The sequence below is a fragment of the Gigantopelta aegis genome, chromosome 4 (assembly GCF_016097555.1).
Source record: "Gigantopelta aegis isolate Gae_Host chromosome 4, Gae_host_genome, whole genome shotgun sequence".
Taxonomy (NCBI): domain Eukaryota; kingdom Metazoa; phylum Mollusca; class Gastropoda; order Neomphalida; family Peltospiridae; genus Gigantopelta; species Gigantopelta aegis.
In genome coordinates, this window is record NC_054702.1 from 92,904,952 (window position 1) to 92,923,704 (window position 18,753).

The following is an 18,753-nucleotide window of genomic DNA, read 5'->3' on the forward strand; positions in this document are numbered from 1 at the left end:
ATTATTATCATCACCATTATTAATAATATTATTATTATCACCATTATTATTATCGCCATCATTTTCATTATTATTATCATTTTCATTTTTATTATTATTATTATTATTATTATCATCATTTTCATTTTCATTTTCATTATTATTATTATTATTTATCATTATTATTATTATTATTATTATTATTATTATTATTATTATTATTATTATTATCATCATCATCACCACCACCATTATATTCATTATTATTATTAAAAAGTAAGATTCAATTGTTATGTTTTATTTCATTTTAATATAATCCTGAAAAAAGTGAGTGTACTTGATGTGCTTTGTATGCTCATCTCTACCTGATATGAATACACCTCCTAGTCCTCGGGTCTTGCCGGATTAGATTACAATTTCTCCCTGATTAGCTGTTAATACGGGCACCAGCTGAGAGGCCGGGGCCGCTCCACGAATGAAGCTTATTTGCGCGACTTCATTAGCCACATAGTGTGTAACGGATAGCGAGGCACGTGTTTCGACGTTCACTCATTCTAAAATTGAAAATGTCAGTTAGTGCTGTGATAGATGCGTTCCCTGACTCGGTGTACGTTAGAGATTAACAAGTTTTTTTGTAGATTTTAAATTTATTTCGTATTATTTCTAACATGAAGCTCGTCCGCGCCGTGACAGTGACAGATACGCGTGGATATATTACTTGAGCACGTCTTTCATGTTAATTAATTAATTTTAAAAATAAAATAGTCTTTTCTAACCGACTACATTCTGAAGGAGAAATGGTTTTAACACGTTAAGCGTACTCTCGGGGATGTTTCTTCTAGAAAACCCTCCACAATATTACATTATCAATGCATGTTTTTACGTTTACAGCGGCTATCCAGAATGGTCCTGTCGTTCATGTTAATTAATTAACTTTAAAAATAAAGTCCTTTAAACGATCTATAATGTGAGAAAAAGGTGTGTGTGTGTGTGTGTGTGGGGGGGGGGGGGGGGTTAAAAAAAGGAAAAACTGTGTTTTGAAAGCCTGTCTTGGACACATCCACCGGGGAATTTCGGAGGATGTTCCCAAGACAGCCGTGTTTGAACCTTCAGTGGATGTAAGCCCGAATCTAATGTTTGAATGATTGATTAATATGGCTTTGAAACGTTGAGTATTCTTCCCTACTTCTTCCAGAGAAAAATTAAGTATTACATGTGTTTACTACATCTAGCCAGTTAGAATAATCAGCTCAATGAAAAGTTGCAACACTACGACACTGATTTGTCTCCCACTAACCCAGGCGCGGATCCAGAATTTGTGCAGGGTACGTGTGTATGTGCGTGTACGTATGTGCGTGTGCGTGTGTGTGTTTGTCTCTCTGTGTGTGTTTGTGTCTGTGTGTGTGTGTGTGTGTGTCTGTGTGTGTATGTGTGTGCATCGGTGTGTGTGTGTGTCTGTGTGTGTGTGTGTGTGCCTGTGTGTGTGCGTGTGTATGTGCGTGTCTGTGTCTATGTGTGCGTGTGTGTATGTGTGTGCGTGTATGTGTGTCTCTCTGTATGTGTGTATGTGTGTGCGTCTGTGTGTGTGTGTGTCTCTCTCTCTGTGTGTGTATGTGTGTTTGTGTGCGTGTCTGTGTGTGTGTGTGTGTGTGTGTGTGTGTGTGTGTGTGTGTGTGTGTGTGTGTGTGTGTGTTAAACTGAAGCTCGTCTCTAAATGTAAGTTATATATTAGCGGTAAATGAACATTAAACTACGTGGGAGTGTGAGTGGGGTAAACATTATTTGTTTTCATTGTGAGTTTAGAACCTCCGGATCCGCGTCTGTAACTATTAACCCCTCTCCCGGTCAGACATCCCAAATAGCTGATGTATGTTCAGGACAGCGTGCTTGAACCGTAGTTGGATATAAGCACGAAAATCATATTAAAATTAATATGACATATGATCCGATCGTTAAGTTATGTTCTTCCCGTCTATGTCAACCAACCCAGCTGCCTCTGACACGTCTCCACCCATATCTTCTTGTGGTCAAGTGGTTATAGCTGCAGGCTGCGTCTGGTCAACGCTCTCCGGTACGTTAGCCTGCAGTTTAGTACTTTTGGTTTTCAGCTGGGCATGCGCAGTGTGTATAATCAGATAATAATAATAATAATAATAATAATAATAATAATGATAATAAAATCCCAAAACAAAACAAAACAAAACAAAACAACAACCAAATAACCCCATGTAAACATCTGTAGAGATATTTCTAAATCTCAGCAACAAAACTATTATATTTTATTGGTTTCACAATCATTATCATTGAATATATGTTTTTTTGCTGTTGCTTTTTTTTTCAGAAATTCGTGGTACGTTTATATCAAGTGAGTTAATCTGTAGACAGGGATGCTTTTGAAAACAAAAGAGACTGTAAACAACAATCAGAGATCATTTCCAATGGAACCAACAACATGCCAACATCAGTGACGAATCTTTAATTTAACCAATTCTAATTTCTGTTTACGTTTCGATTTATGACCTGTGCATGATGTAAAACCAAACTCAACCAATTGTGTTCGGTGGGTTACGATATGGTGATTATACTGCCTTGTTAAGATTGTAATTCATATCAGTGATCGAGCACTTCCGTACTTTGCAACAAGACAACCAGGTGAATTACTTAAACCGTACTTGTTGAATTTAGTTAGTTTAATTTAGAAGATCAGTTTTCTTCACTTCTGAACATAACAACACCAACATTGACCCTTGGAAGTAATATATATGAACTGATGCATTTGATTTTGGGGATAAACCATATATTTTACTACGTTTGGGGTATTTGTTTAACTATGCTATTTCGTTTGACTGTATGTTTTATAAAAGAAAGAAAAAAACATTGAATGTCTCTTCCAAACTGTATCAGTATACATTAACATACACTTTCTATAATGAAACTAATAAGTTAAGCATAAAGTTTAGAAATAATCCCTCAACTGTGACCGTTTGCCCTCGCTGTTTGCTCTAAATCTATAAAATTAAGATGAGAGCGTTTTATGTATGTATCGAGCCGGATGTTGTTCAGTGTAGCTCGTCCGAGGTGCAAGTATTAATGTTCGAAACGAGGGATTAGGGGGTTAACTGCCGCCCACCACCAACACCCCCCACCCCACCACATCTCCAGTGCTGGAGAAAATCATCGCTGTTGCACAAAAACGATGGAGACGTTCGGTAAAATGGCTTGAAAACATTTTACCATGTATTTCCTTCATTCTACAATATTAGTCTCCATGTAAAACTACATAGTGATTCGTTTGGACACCTGTATAGTTGTAACTGTTTGATAGTATTGCAAATATGCATACACGTTGTTATTCAGAATCGGGCATTTTCGTTTAATTCCAGCAAAAATCAGACTGCCCCCGATCAGCCCCTCCCCCACCCCCTTTGAAAAAACTGAGTGCGAGGGGTGGTATAACAATTGTAGGACATGTGCGTATTTGCATCACCGTTCAGTTCTATGTCACAATTCAAGTACTGTGATATATTTCAGTTGGCATATCATATTTGGATAATTTTGACCTATTTCCTTTGTTACTGAATCTCTAAGGAAACTTTTGTGTGGCACATACTGTTTATTGGTCCTAGAGTACATCACCGCGGGTTGGTGTGCTGTACTAAGATTGTGCCAATCTTTCCCATACTGTACGTCTTGTTTCGCGAACAGAATGCAGCATACCAAAACAAGTAGCCTCTTTGGGAAAGGGGGCGTTGGTGAACGATCGATTTAGTGTACATAATATTAAATTGAAAACTAGCGCTTGTACACACTTTCCTTCCTGAACACGCCAGTGTAGATGTGTGGTAATACAGGATGTGTCTGACACACAATAACAAAACCAAGATTGTCTTTACAATATTATGCTTTCTGCACAGGACTAAATGATATTTGAAAGTAGGTCGCAATACCAGATATTCACAAAAGCTGAACAAAACCTGCCTCCTTGACCATTTAGAGCGAGATGTATCTCGGTGGTAGATTGTTCGCCTGTGGTGCGATTGTTCACAGGATTGATCTCCCCAAGGATTGATCGCCCTCAGAATCGATCGTCCCCAGTAGACTCGGTGATATTTTTGTGGATTTTTAATTAATTTTTGTTTTTGAGGGGGCGAGTTCTGTCCCAAAAAGTACCACCACATGACTGGTACATCAAATACCGTGGTATGTACTGTCCTGTGTATGTGGGAAATGTATATAAAAGATCCCTTGCTACTTTATCGGTTTTTTTCTCTTTCTCTATCAATCAAATGTTGAAATAACTATATATTAGGCACCAAGTAGCTGTACCTTAAAATGCCCTGATGTGTCTTCCAACAAATATTCATATCCTTTTTTATAAGTTAATCATCGGTTATCCTTGATTATAGTTGTCTCGTTATTGTTCGTTTGTTGTAAGAGAATAAAAAATAAATGGAAATACATTTTTTTCAGATTTCATTTTGGTCCTTAATTTAGTACGGGTTTTTGATCTAAATAAATATTTTGCTGATATGAACCCATTAACATTAAATGTTTAATCTAACCAGAGGAAAGTCTGTGATGATTCTTCTGTTATAAAATGCCTGCAGATAATACCATAATGTTTTGATTCTCTAGGAGAGTTAGTCATTGATCGTAGTAAAACTCTCATTTATATAATTAGAAAATTGCGTTAATGTTACGTTTTAATTCACTTATTGTCAGTGTTGTTTTTCGTTTGATTATCCACATTCATGCGTGTTACTCACTAAATTGCCCTCTTCCTTTCCATATATCTACAGCCAGCCAGGTGAAAACTCGGCTAATTAACACAACACAAAGGCAACTTTGATGTGAAGACAGGCATAACTGCGCAGCGCCGGAACCGGAAGTGAATCCGCCCAGGAGTCTGACGTCGTAATTGGTTGAGATAACGCGACGGTGTAGTACGCGTGCTCGTCGTTTCTTTCACCTATCACACTTCCGGCGGTCGATTGTGGCCAGGTAGAAAGCGTATTGTTCTTTTATTAACAGATAATGGAATATCACTCAGAAAAATAACAACGTCCCGTAGCCCCGTGGGGAAGACACTACCAATCTAATGCGCCACGCTTTCAGCCGTATTGTTTTGTGATAAGTGAGTTAGTAATCATTTTGACATTTTTGCATTAAGACCTGTGAATGAAGTACTGTATCGAGTGATTGTTACTACCTTCCATCCTGTGAATAAAGGTCACGTGCGTGTCCACATTATTTGGCTTTTGTGAGTTGGTGGTCATTATACAAAACAAAATAGAACGAAGTTAGAATGTTTTTCTAAGTGCTGTTTTAGGGAATGGGAATGAAGAATCATATCCTCAAAAGTTCAGGCACGTCCCCAAACCCCGGGCCAAAGCTCTGGAAAACCACTGACCATGTCCAGGGGCGGACCTATTCCTAGACAGGTATTTGACATATATAATTTATGACACTATAGTATAAACTAGTATTTTGTTTCCATAATTGTAAATAGTTCACTGCGTTGATTAAATATCACTTGAACTGTCTTGTTTAAAGATACGATTTTGGACAGGAGAATGTTTTTCAGTTAGTTTGTTTCAAAGCCGTTCAAAGCAGGAAAACAGCCCCCTTCTCGAAAACAACGGGGGAAAACCCAACCTTTTTGGTGTACAGGTGCTCGTTTTGTCATCCTGGATAAGATCATAATATTATATTATTGTTTCCTGGTTAACTTTACTGCACATCCAGTTACTTTAAACTGGAACTTGGTATGCCCTGTATATTGTTCTATTGCCATTTCTGTAAGAGTGTAAATTCATTTGTGTCTTGCACAAGACATCGTACCGCACCAGTACATTTTAAAAGCCTGTCTGCGACTTGCTGCTGTCCCAGTGTTTGCTGTTTGGTATTCCGGACGGTACTCCGGAGACTGCAGTTGTCGCTGTGTACAACAAAATGAGATAAATCGCCACACTCGAAAGTGGCTTAGGTTTCCTCCTGAGCCCGGCCCTGTCGACGAGACGACTCTTCAAAGTCAAAAATCTTACAAATCTGGCTGATGAATTTTCGCTGAGGGATGCCTCAAACATGGTTAGTAATTCGTGTCTTGCAATCGAACACGCTCCCTCATCCACGTGTCTTCATTAAAGTTGATATGTACGTCATAAAGTAGGCCTCTGCGGCTACGTTTATACCATAACGATACAATTAGCTATTTAGATGACAAATAACCCTGACCGCTTGTGTGACACTTCGAAAACAATCAATTAATTCGAAACTGGAATTAATCTGGTCTGATCTCCTGGGAGCCGGCTAATAGCTCTAATGGAGTACGTTGTTAGTTTCCATTCCCAAACCGTTTATCCGTGTTTCGGTGCTGATGGAATTGCTTCCACGGAACGTGTCCCGGGGGACGGGTTTTGCGTTTGGTTGCTGGGTGAGTCTACCCATGCCTGGGATGTGTTCGGAATCATCATCATCGCAATTTAATAGAGAGTGTGACGAGGGTGATAACTTGATTAACTGATCAAAGATTAAGGACTGAAGCTCTGCGCTATCACGTGTCTGTGGCGCTGATTTGTAGAAATAAATGTTTTTATCTGTCGCAAATATTCTCTCGTGTGAAACAATTTGGGTGTTTTTTATGTCTCCGCTTGACATGTTGCGATTCATGGACGTGTTTAATACTTTACATTGGCATAAACTAATGCATACGAATTATTATACCGAAGGTAAAGGACTTTCTTTTACGGCTCCCTCAACATATTATTTTGGTAATTAAGTATTAGTTGTCCAGTGGCGGGTCAGAGTTTTTGTAGGGGGATGGGGATCAAAGAAGTCTCCAAAAGGGCAATTTGAGTTTGTCCAAAGGGAGCGAAATCTGTAGGGAATTCCGGGGCATGCTCGCTGGGACAATGTGGAAATAAAGATGTTCAGAGAGACATTTTCAGGGCATTTTAGTGTCATATATTGTAGATGATGAATTTCTTTTATCATTAAAAAGGATACTTCAAATGAGTGGGGCGTTACGGAACCCCTGTTACCACCCACCACCACTCCCACCCCACTCCATCCCATGGATCCGCCATTGATTGTGCGACATATGTTAGCTGTGATACATATTCAGACTTATGGCAGTAGAAATCTGCGACCGCTCTCTTCCCGAGTGGGTTCAGTAGCACTTTATTCAGAAGCATCCCACTAATCAAAAGGTCGAGGTGCCCTAAGTTTAAACAGAGCACGGAAAACTGCCATTCCGTGTGTGTGACAGTCATAAACGTTTTATCTGCCTGGAACATTTACTAGTATAGAATTTCATTGGAATTTAATCAATGTACCACATACTATTGTGTTTGAAGCGCTCAAGGCTCTAGACCAATTAACATGTATGACAATTTTTGTACAGAACTAGATTTATTAAATATGCTTCTTGTTGTATCTGAAATGTACAAATTATGCTCCCATTTTATAATAATATTTTGGGGGCAAGGTGTAGTATTTCTGTGTATGGTGTATAATGTGTTACGAAGGTTGTCACTGTCGTCTTTGGGATTTGATTTGGTGCTAGATTGGGAGCAGAACTGACCATATTATGCTCTTTGGTATGTTATCCGTTTTGCATATGTTATGATTGGAATCTAATCTATAGGAAGGAAGGAAATGTTTTATTTAACGACGCACTAAACACATTTCATTTACGGTTATATGGCGTCGGACAGGTGGTTAAGGACCACACAGATATTGAGAGACAAAACCCGCTGTCGCCACTTCATGGGCTACTCTTTTCGATAAGTACCATCCCACAGACAGGATAGCACATACCACGGTCTTTGATATGTCAGTCGTGGTGCACTGGCTGGAACGAGAATTAGCCCAATGGGCCTAATCTATAGTGTATGAAACTCTATAAACATATAGTGGCAAGTTAAAGTCAAAGTTTATTGTGTCTAACGACACCACTAGAGCACATTTAGTAAATTTGACATAGTCTTTGGAAACCGGCTACATTTTTCCATTAGCATATCAAAGGACGTGGTACGTGCTATCTTGTCTGTGGGATGAAGCATATGAACAATCCCTTGCTACTAATTGAACAAATGTAGCGGGTTTCCTCTCTCTAAGTCTGCATATCAAACTTACCAAATGTTTGATATCAAATAGCTGATGATTAATAAATCAATGTACTATAGTGGTGTGGTTAAACAAAACACAGGGTTTTTTGGAGATGTTTCCCTCTCTCTCTCTCTCTCTCTCTCTCTCTCTCTCTCTCTCTCTCTCTCTCTCGCTCTCTCTCTCTCTCTCTCTCTCTCTCTCTCTCTCTCTCTCTCTCTCTCTCCATTATGGTCGGTTAACCATTTAAACAGAAAGCGTCGGTTAACCATTTAAACAGAAAGCGAGTGTCATATTTTAACCAGTTTTACTTTAACGATAGAGTTATCTGCCTTTGATTTTACAAAACTGAATATGTTACTGGCTTTTCTGCAAAGACAGCTAACTGAACACAAGAAACCTGTTGTAGCTTAAGAAATAGATAGTCTCTTTTAAGTCGTCTACGTTCCAAGTAATATCAACTTGAGGCATGTAGTCCAGTGGCTGTAACGAGAAATAGCTCAGTGCACCACCCACCCCCGACAGATCGATCCCAGACTAACCGCGCGTCAGACGAGCAATTTAACACTGAACTACGACTCGTCTTTGAAGAAAAGGAATATTTATATAACATCTCAGCACTTTTTAAATGTATGTGTGTGTGTGTGTGAGAGAGGGAGGAGAGAGAGAGAGAGAGAGAGAGAGAGAGAGAGAGAGAGAGAGAGAGAGAGAGAGAGAGAGAGAGAGAGAGAGAGAGAGAGAGAGAGAGAGAGAGAGAGAGAGAAACGTTGCCATTACCAAAACGTAGTTCAAGAGATTGTTTATGTCGTGGTGCACTGGCTGGAAAGGAGGAAAAAATTAATGTTTAACGACACCCCAGCACAAAAATACACATAGGCTATTGGGTTTCACAAATGGTAAGTATATGAAAATATTATTTATATATATATTTATGTAAAACTACAGTGTAAGGATAAGGAGGAAAAACCGAGCTCACCGAGGACGATCGATCTCCCGATTCATGACACTTTGAACAAGTGCACTTACACCGAGTTACAACTCTCTGCTCGGTAACGCTGGCTGACGTGTGTATTAACTGTAGAAATTTCTATCATGCAGGGTGTTTTCGTTTTAATTCTATTTCGCTTTATGTTTTGTCTTTGTCATAAACTACTGCTTTTAAAGGCGCAGACACTAGTTTCAGCCCCTGAAAATTAACACCAAATATAGTTCATCTACAAACCTGCAACACATATTTAGATACGGTTATAACAGAGAGAAGCTAAAGTCTGTGATATTTATATGGGGAAACACCGTTCTAAAAATAACTAGAGCTTGTGTCGTTAACTATTATTTCTCATTCGACTTGCGCTTTTAGAATTATGAAAAATGCATTTTGGGATACTGTTAAAACCTAGATGACTAGAACCACTTCGGGTGTACGAAAATTAATATTCTAAATAATAAAATATAAGTACTTCTAATTTAAATTATCTAAAACGGCTTTAATAGTAAAAAATGCGTCGTACTGTTTAAAAACTGGAGTCTGACACTTTAATAGGCTAAAGTGAATTTTGTTATTTCCTTTCAAAATAATATTTGCAGGAATCACATCACCCATATAATAATAATTTACAGCCCGCTGTATTACTATAATTCTATTATCCATAATTATAGGTCTCCTTTAAGACAAGTGATGAATATGCATTAGATTTCCCTTTGGTAAACTCTTTTCTTTTTTTTTTACAAAAAACTATACCAAATCGTGGAAACTCCGAGCCACTGTAATCCAATTATTAAACGATTTTATTTCCGTATTAGCTGCTAATTAATTCGTCAATATTTAGCTGTTAGTGTTTCCGAGAGGGCACGATCGGGTCCGTGACAAGGGTGACGTTTCCTGGGTCTGCCATCTGTTCTTTGGCCAAAACGCACGCGACCTTTCATTCAAATCGACTTCTAATACAAACGTCAGTAGATTATCTTCAAAATTATTGTTGGCCGCATCGCATAGTATGAAAAGAATTATAACAAGGTTTGCAACATCCAGCATCGGCGGTGTAGTGGCAAAAACATTGGTCGGTAGGTTCTAGGTTCGCATCCCGGTACAGGCTCCCGCAACCGATCAGTGTATAGTAGTATGACCACAACACCAACCTACACACCTCCCACCTTTCTCTCTCTTTCTCTCGCTCTTTTTCTTTGTCTCACGCTCTCTCTTTCTTTGTCTCACTCTCTCTCTCTTCCTTTCTCACTCTGTTACCTCTCTCTGTTTCTGGGAGCGGGATTTAGCTCAGGCGATTGAGTGCTTGCTTGCTTGCGTCAACAAAGAGAGAGAAAGAGCGAGAAAGAAATGTTTTATTTAACGACGCACTCAACACATTTTATTTACGGTTATATGGCGTCAGACATATGGTTAAGGACCACACAGATACTGAGAGAGGAAACCCGCTGTTGCCACTTCATGGGCTACTCCTTTCGATTAGCAGCAAGGGATCTTTTATATGCACCATCCCACAGACAGGGTAGTACATACCACGGCATTTGATATGCCAGTCGTAGTGCACTGGCTGGAACGAGAAATAGCCCAATGGACCCACCGACGGGGTTCGATCCCAGACCGACCGCGCATCGAGCGAGCGCTGTACCACTGGCCTACGTCCCACCCCTTAGAAAGAGAGAGAGAGAAAAAGAAAGAGAGTGAGAGAGAAGAAGTCGATGTTTTTGTTTAACGACAGCATTAGAACACATTGATTAATTGATCATCGGCTATTGGATGTCAAACATTTAGTCATTCTGACTCGTATTCATCAGAGAAAAAAGTTTGTTTTTGTTTAACGACACCAATGGAGTACATTGATTATTAATCATCGGCTATTGGATGGCAAACATCAGAGGTAACCCGCTATATCTTTCTTAATGCAGCAAGGGATCTGTTATATGCACTTTCCCACAGACAGGAAAGCACATAACGCGGCCTTTGACCAGTTGTGGTGCACTGGTTATAACGAGAAAACCCCCAATCAGTTGAATGGATCCATCGAGGTGGTTCGATCCTGCGACGCAAGGACCTCAGGCGCGCCCTCAACCGACTGAGCTAAAATCCGCCCCCACAAGAAAAGGACAAATGTTCTAGCGATTTCCTCTTATTAGAATAAAAGATTCACTTATTGTTTTTCTAGAAATGTTCTTTCAAATAAGATATTAATGTTAATAATAATAATAATAATAATAGTAGTAGTAGTTGAGGTATTAGTAGTAGCTGCAGCAGCAGCAGTAATAGCATAAAAAATGGAAGATGTCATCTATTGATGGTGTGAGTGTGGTGGTAGGCAGTTATATATTAGTTCGTCTTTCAACTGTAATACTCATGTTTTAGGAGCAGTGCCCTTTGCCCCCCACCCCTCACCCCCCACCCCCACCCTCAACCTCCCCCGTTTCCGACGCGGAGTAGTTGTAGTAATATGTGTCTTGTAAAAAAATTAATATGCTCATGATCGTCTGCCTTCAAAAATCTCGTTCAAAACATGAACAAGACTAATACTAGCATGAAAGCGAAAACTATGCGGGTTATTTGCCTGTGATAAATAGGCTAATATCTCCAATGTCGAAACCTAATGATTTCAACAATTAATTAATATGATACGGCCGTGACTGGAATTAATGAAGAGAAAAAATTAGTTCGACCCATGCACTGGCAATAATGACAGTTTGTTTGAAGCTTCGTCGTCTTTAACGAAGAGCTAATTTGTTGCGGAAATTGGCAGTGGCAGGTGACGTATATATTTTCTATATTTGTCATAATGATGGAGGCGAAAAGGCTAACGAGCTACGCGCAGAATATGGCTCCTGTATTATTTAATTTATTCATTATTCATTTATTTATTTTTATTTTATTTTATTTGCTTGTTTGCTAATTATATATATACAATGTATATATATATATATATATATATATATATATATATATATATATATATATATATATATATATATATATATTGTTGTTGTTGTTGTTTATTGGCTTGGGATGAGTTTTTTATATTTATATTATTTATATTTATTTATTTATTTATTTATTTACTTATTCATTCATTCATTCATTTATGAATTTATTAGTACATGTATTAATAATATATTTCTTTCGTTCTTTTAGAGAAAAAACAAAACTGGGTCAAAAACTTGATTTAGCAACAAAATATAAGTAACACAGTTTTACTTTAATTAATAAGCATGCATTGTTTTATTTTGTGTGCTGATAATACTTTCCTAAATTAAACACAAATTATTAGTATTAGTATTTAGTATTATTAAGTCTGGACATGGGTTTTTGTGTTTTATTTCGTGTGTTTTTTTAGTTCCATTTTACACTACGCTACCTATCGCACACATATATAATAAAACAATAATTCATATTGGTAAAGCTATTTAATTAGTTAATACCAGATTCCAAAAGTGTTAATTAATATGATGGTGTTAAACACAATGTTAATGCTAATTGTTTATCTGTTTTGCGCCCTAGAATTAGAAGCCTGCGGTTTTTGGACAAGCTATCTTGATTTCATCATATCAGTGTATTCCCCAGCGATAGTCTCCATGAGCTGCCAATCTCAGTAATAGCGCCATTGTCCCGCTTCGCTAAAGCTTCTCATTATATATCAGTGTGTTCACCTAGTGCTACAACAATCCCTCGACGTGATTTAGAACGTGGTGGAAGCCACTGTCATTCCTATTGTCTCCGGTCCCATTTCACATAATACACCCAATAACAGTGTCCCATTCTAAATAGCCTGCCCAGTAGCACCGAGATCCAGCTGCTGCTGCTGTTGTTATGCTATTAGACGATGAAGGTGATACGTTCACTGATTTAAGGTGCTTTTACAGATATCATCATAATTTACAAAACCAGTTCCATGAGACAATTATTTTGGAAAACTGAGATTTTGTGTTTATCTGAAATGGCATCAGAAAAGAAAGAGAAAAACGAATTTAAAAAACAAATACTTTCCAAACATGTATAAATTATGGTAATATGACCAAAATTTAGTTTACTGAGAAATAGACATTTTCTGTTCTTGACTTCGGAAAGCCAACAATACATTTTTATCATTTAATATTTAAAAACCCCCACTAAATCACTGTAATAAATAATTATTTAATGTTGAAGAAATTACTATTACCATAATTAATACATAATTTTTTATGCCCTTTCGGAGAAACACAAAATGGTGGTAACCTTTTAGTTATGAGAGTATTAATGATATGCCTCCCCTCCTAGCTAGGTACGGCCGTGATGTTAACTTACGAAAAACATCCACTGTCGAAATCTGCTGTTAGTTTTTAGCATATAAACATATAGACAGTTACAGGGGAGTTTCAACGTACAAGGATATAATATAACCTTCTTAATTTAGAAATCAACCACGACTAATGAACTATCAGTAGCGGATCAAGACCCCTTTCCTACTCAAGCACGAATCTAAGGTGGATTCTAGGGCTGCACACTTCCTCCCCGAACATCGAAGTGACCCCGAACTCCTATATTTAATTTGGTAAACCGTGATGGCAAAATACACAAACGAAAATACGATTTGTGAAAATTACATATTCTTGATATTTGTTTGACTAGTATCAAACAGTACCCCATGACGTGTAACGGCCGTGGTATATGCCCTGCTGTCTGTAGGAAAGTGCAGAAAAAAGATATCTGAGCCGTACTAGCGGGTTTTCTTTAATCACGTGACAGGAGTATCAAATGTTTGATATCTAATAGCTGATGATTAATAAACGAATGTGCTCTAGCGGTGTCGTTAAACAAAACAAACTTGAACTTTCTTTTACCTGTATGGTATTTTCGAACATAATTATATATAATTAGTTTTGGCGATAACTAAATATAAATACGAAGATTTCAAAGCAGCAGGGTTTTTAGTCACCCACCAAGATTTTCTTATACAATGTAGTTGAATGCTGGAATGTTATAACAAATGATATGACACATTTACGCCTTACCAATACATTATATTGACCGAACCGCTTATGGGTGCTTGGCCGGAAGTCAACAACAGTGTCAATATGATATTTGAATTGTCAATGGAATGCCACAAAGCCGCCGAGAGGAATCAAGTACCTGCAATGCCTCTAAACACAGCGGCGACTTAATCCCTTATATAAACGTCAGATACTCCGCCTAACAGCTGACACACACACGTTCGACCGATGTGGTCAGTTTGACAACCATATTACTGCACTCAGAGAGGTAGCTCATAATCGTGGGTGGACAGGTAAAAATGTCACGCCCATAGAGTGTGTCGTTAAGGTGCTTTCACAAATGGTCAGACGAGTATAATGAGCGGGAAACGAAATTGTTGTTTACTGTTTTTTAATATTGTTATTATTGAGTTTAGGGTTCTGTGTTCTTCTTCGTCGTCTTTTTCTTTGTGGGTGGTGTTTGTTTTATTTGCTTTTTTGTGATTTTTATGGATGTTTTATGAGTATTATTGCTTAATAGTTTCATTGTTTGTCTGTTTGTTTGTTTGTATTTATGTACTGTATTGTACTGTACTGTACTGCACTGCACTGCACTGCACTGCACTGCACTGCACTGCACTGCTCTGCACTGTACTGTACTGTACTGTACTGTTCATATATCCATAACATGTTCATTTCAAGAACAAATTTCAGTTAGTCATTAAACACTGACGAATAGAAAGTTCAGAATTAAAACGTCTATGTGTGTTCTTTTTTGGAGGGAGTATTTGTTTGTTGTTGTTGTTGTTTGTTGGTTGTTGTTTGTTGTTTGTTTTTTTGTTGTTGGTTGTTTGGGGTTTTTTGTGGGTTTTTTTGTGGGGTTTTTTTTTTTTTTTTGTGGGGTGATTTTTGCATGATTGTTACAGGTTTTCGTTTCTGTTATCCTCTCTCTCTCTCTCTCTCTCTCTCTCTCTCTCTCTCTCTCTCTCTCTCTCTCTCTCTCTCTCTCTCTCTCTCTCTCTCTCTCTCTCTCTCTCTGTGTGTGTGTGTGTGTGTGTGTTTTCTGGACTTGTTTTTTGTTGTTGGTTGGGGGTTTTTTTCGGGGAGGGGGTGTAGGGGATGACGGAATGATATTGGCGATGTAAACCTGCCTGCCGAGAGGAGGCATGACAGTCCTCGCTTCCGAGCCGCTACTGCTGTCAAACCTCCTCACACCCCCATTCCTGGATCCCGTGTGTGTGTCCACCCCGTCGTTATCTTGTTCCGTCCAGTGTTTGTTTCCCTGACAGATTTAGTGCACAGTTGGTCAGACGTGTTCCTGGCAATGTCGGGCTTATTTCTGCGTGTCGTCGCTCCGGAGTTAACTGTGTTGGCTGGGGAATGTTGACACCGTAGCCTGTCTCCAGCCGCCGTGTACAACTATGTGCTTATTGCTAGCACCGGGTGCGCCGTCACTTTGTAGCCATGTGGCGTGGGGCTCGTGGAAGTCATGTGGGTACAGAACGCGGGATACTGTCAAGCACCAAACCAGAGGTCGATAAACGTTCAAGTTACATTTCTGAAGCAGTGAAAAAGTGAAATAACATTTTCAATTTCTACCTGAGGCGATTTGAAGCCTTAATCTTGCCTTGCCTTCATTAAGCAAAACATAAACTAATGCTAGGCTCACAATGTTAACTGTTACGACGAAATTGGCAAATTTTCTGGTGGCAGTTGGTAGTCTGTACCTAGCATTAAACAGCGAGGTGTGACAACAAAAGTTTAAAAAAAGAAAACCATTACACAGCAATATACATTTTGTTTAAGTAAACAAAGGGCCAGTTTCTCTATTGTTCCGGGGAATGCTACAGTTTTGATTTACAAGTGTACATGTTGCTGGCATTTTATAAAATAAAATATAGTTATATTACTGCTTCCCCGCCTTCACATGTAGATGTGGCAAAAACCGCACTTGCATGACCTACATTACACTAAATTGCTAATCTGTATAGAAGAATGATGTGTCACTATTCACACACACACACACACACACACACACACACACACACACACAGACACATGCACAGACACACACACACAAACAGACACACACAAACAGACACACACACACACACACACACACACACACATTTAGGTGACCTATTCTACATGATTAAATATTACAACTCTTACAGGAAATGGGACTTTAAAAGTCGATCGGTCAGAGAATTGTCAAAGAATACTTGTGACGCTGACTGGTGCTCTTTGAATATATCATTGTGTTTATCGTTCAGAATTTAATTGCATGAATGGCTCTGGGAGAAGATAAAAAGGACAAATGGAAACATTATGGTTCCAAAATTTGGTACATTGCGCGCACTCGTATGTACACCTATTTCCAACACCGTGGTTTAACGTTTGCATCTTTAATTCCTGCAAGGCTGATTTCTAATGCTTTGCAGAATAAAGAAGACTTCTAAAACTATGTTTCCCTTTCATGTCTCGATACATGCATTGCGTATAGTGATTAAGAACAGTGCCTGAACTTTGAAAGGATTTAGGCACGTAACTACAGTTTATAGTAAATATTAAGAATGTATAGAACCGTTCTGTCGAATTTACTAACAACACAAAAGAGATTTATTTATTTTTATTTTCATCAATAGTTAGCACCAACGTTGCACACATCATTAACACACATGATATTTATTTTATACTACATATAGTTTACATAAGGCATTTTAATGGGATCGTTTTCTTGTTTTGTCAGAATATGGTATATTTCTCGATTCAGTAAATTTGTCTTAACAAATTTGTATACAAAATATTCGTAAACCGTGTATATTATCTGATAAAATTGTAGCTATAAAGATATATGTACAAAGCTACGAATAAATCCTTAGCGGTAGAGATATATGTACAAATCTACGAAATTTTACAGGTCAGAGCAATTTTGTTACGTATGCATTTTGAACGAATTAATTAAATAGACATAAGGCTAGGCAGAATTGAACATCTGCGCAGGAAAATAGTATGTGAATCTATCAACACAGCATTTACTCATGGATTTCTAATACTAACATTGCTGATAATAAGTAATAGTGAAACGTCAATTAACCTGTCCATGCTATTGTCAACTGAAAGAAACAGGTAAAGATTTTCAAAAAGCGACATATCAGCTGATTGTTTCTGTAATACATAATAGGTATGTATGTGCCATATTCATACGTATAACATTTTTTCTATTAAATGTCGTTGTAAAAGGAAACATGAAGATAACTTCAAATGCGTGTATGACTCGTTGTTACATAATTTCGTTGTAACGTTTTGCAACTAGACAACATTCAACAATAAGAAAATATGACCTACACACCATGGCATACTGTATGTTACGTTGACATTGTCGTAAGTGCAATTCAAGAATTGATGTCGGAAGCTGGGGGTCATGGGGCGATTATGTATTGACTCTTCCATTTGGAAGGTTACTTAATACATAATTGCTGATATTTTCATACGCCTTGTAAAATGTCTACAATGATCTCTAAGACTCAGTTTGTTGTTTGGTAGATGTCCTTCAATAAAGATTGGATGTAAGAATATTTCAACTCTAAACCTACTCTAGTCATTCAGTAAAAATCTTTACAACATAGTGAGAGTGAGCGAGAAATATATATAACTTATTTGGCAGTTTAGACATTTACTAATGTTTTGCGATACTCATGAATCACCTTCAGTGATGGCATCTAGTGTCTGTCGGTCCTGCTATATTAGTGAACTCAAAGTGACACTGTCAGGGGCGGATCCAAGATTTTCACACGGGCTGACAGGAATATTTTATTTGTAAATATGAGCAATGAACAACAGAGACAATGTTGGTAGGATGTCGTCTTCAGTCAAAAGGAGAAAAGGGTGGTGTCGGGTCGTTCATGTAATAAATCAGCCTCTTACCATCTATTAAATTCATAGGGATGGATTTCGTTTTACTGGTGCATGCATTCAACGTTACGAAAAACGTTATACAGCATATCTGAGATTAAACTAAAATTGCGTTCACGTGATGTTAAAGGGAGACCACCCTAAAGTGTTCCGATCACCACCTAAAACGTCTGCTGCGTTAAGAAAATATCATACAGCATATCAGTGATTAAACTGAAATTGCGTTCACGTGACGTTAAAGGGAGACCACTCTAAAGTGTTACGATCACCACCCATCTGAACCTCCTGCTGCGTCATGCGTTGTTGCACGTGTAAAACAAAAGGTGGGCGGATATCCTCGAGATCGTGTTCAGACGAATCATAGTTCTTTGTGAAAATGAACATTCTATATACACACACAAATCACTGTCCAGGTCGCACTGTTTCTCCGGAGCTGTGAAATGTTGGGGGTTTTGTTGAGCTAGTGACACCGTGACCACCCGCTCGATCAGCCTTCTCACCGTCTCTGGAGGCGGCTTGCAGTAGTCGAGCGCTGTGTTCCTGCGCCTTAGCACGTAGTGCGGCGATGCTCTCTGACTTTAGTTCATCTTTGTGTTTGCTGGCATCGTTGCTGTCGGTGTTGACGTCATCGATTTCGTCGTCTTCGTTCATTTTCTGAGAAGCTTCGATAGATTTCTTGTGCATTCCTGTAACGATATAGACGATGATTAATTAATTAATATTCTTTAGCGGAATAGTTGGACAAAACATGTTTAATTTTCCTGTAGCAATTTTAATAATATTAGGCCTATATTATATTAATTA

At 38.3% G+C, this 18,753-nt stretch overlaps 1 protein-coding gene across 1 annotated transcript in view; it reads right to left on the reverse strand.

The window, feature by feature from the left end:
* Nucleotides 1–18,351: 18,351 nt before the first annotated feature.
* Nucleotides 18,352–18,753, reverse strand: part of LOC121370070 (visual system homeobox 2-like) — a 28,384-nt gene continuing 27,982 nt past the window's right edge. The window contains exon 5 of the mRNA XM_041495170.1: nt 18,352–18,635. Coding sequence (XP_041351104.1) covers nt 18,352–18,635 — 284 coding nt within the window. The remainder of the gene's footprint in view (nt 18,636–18,753) is intronic.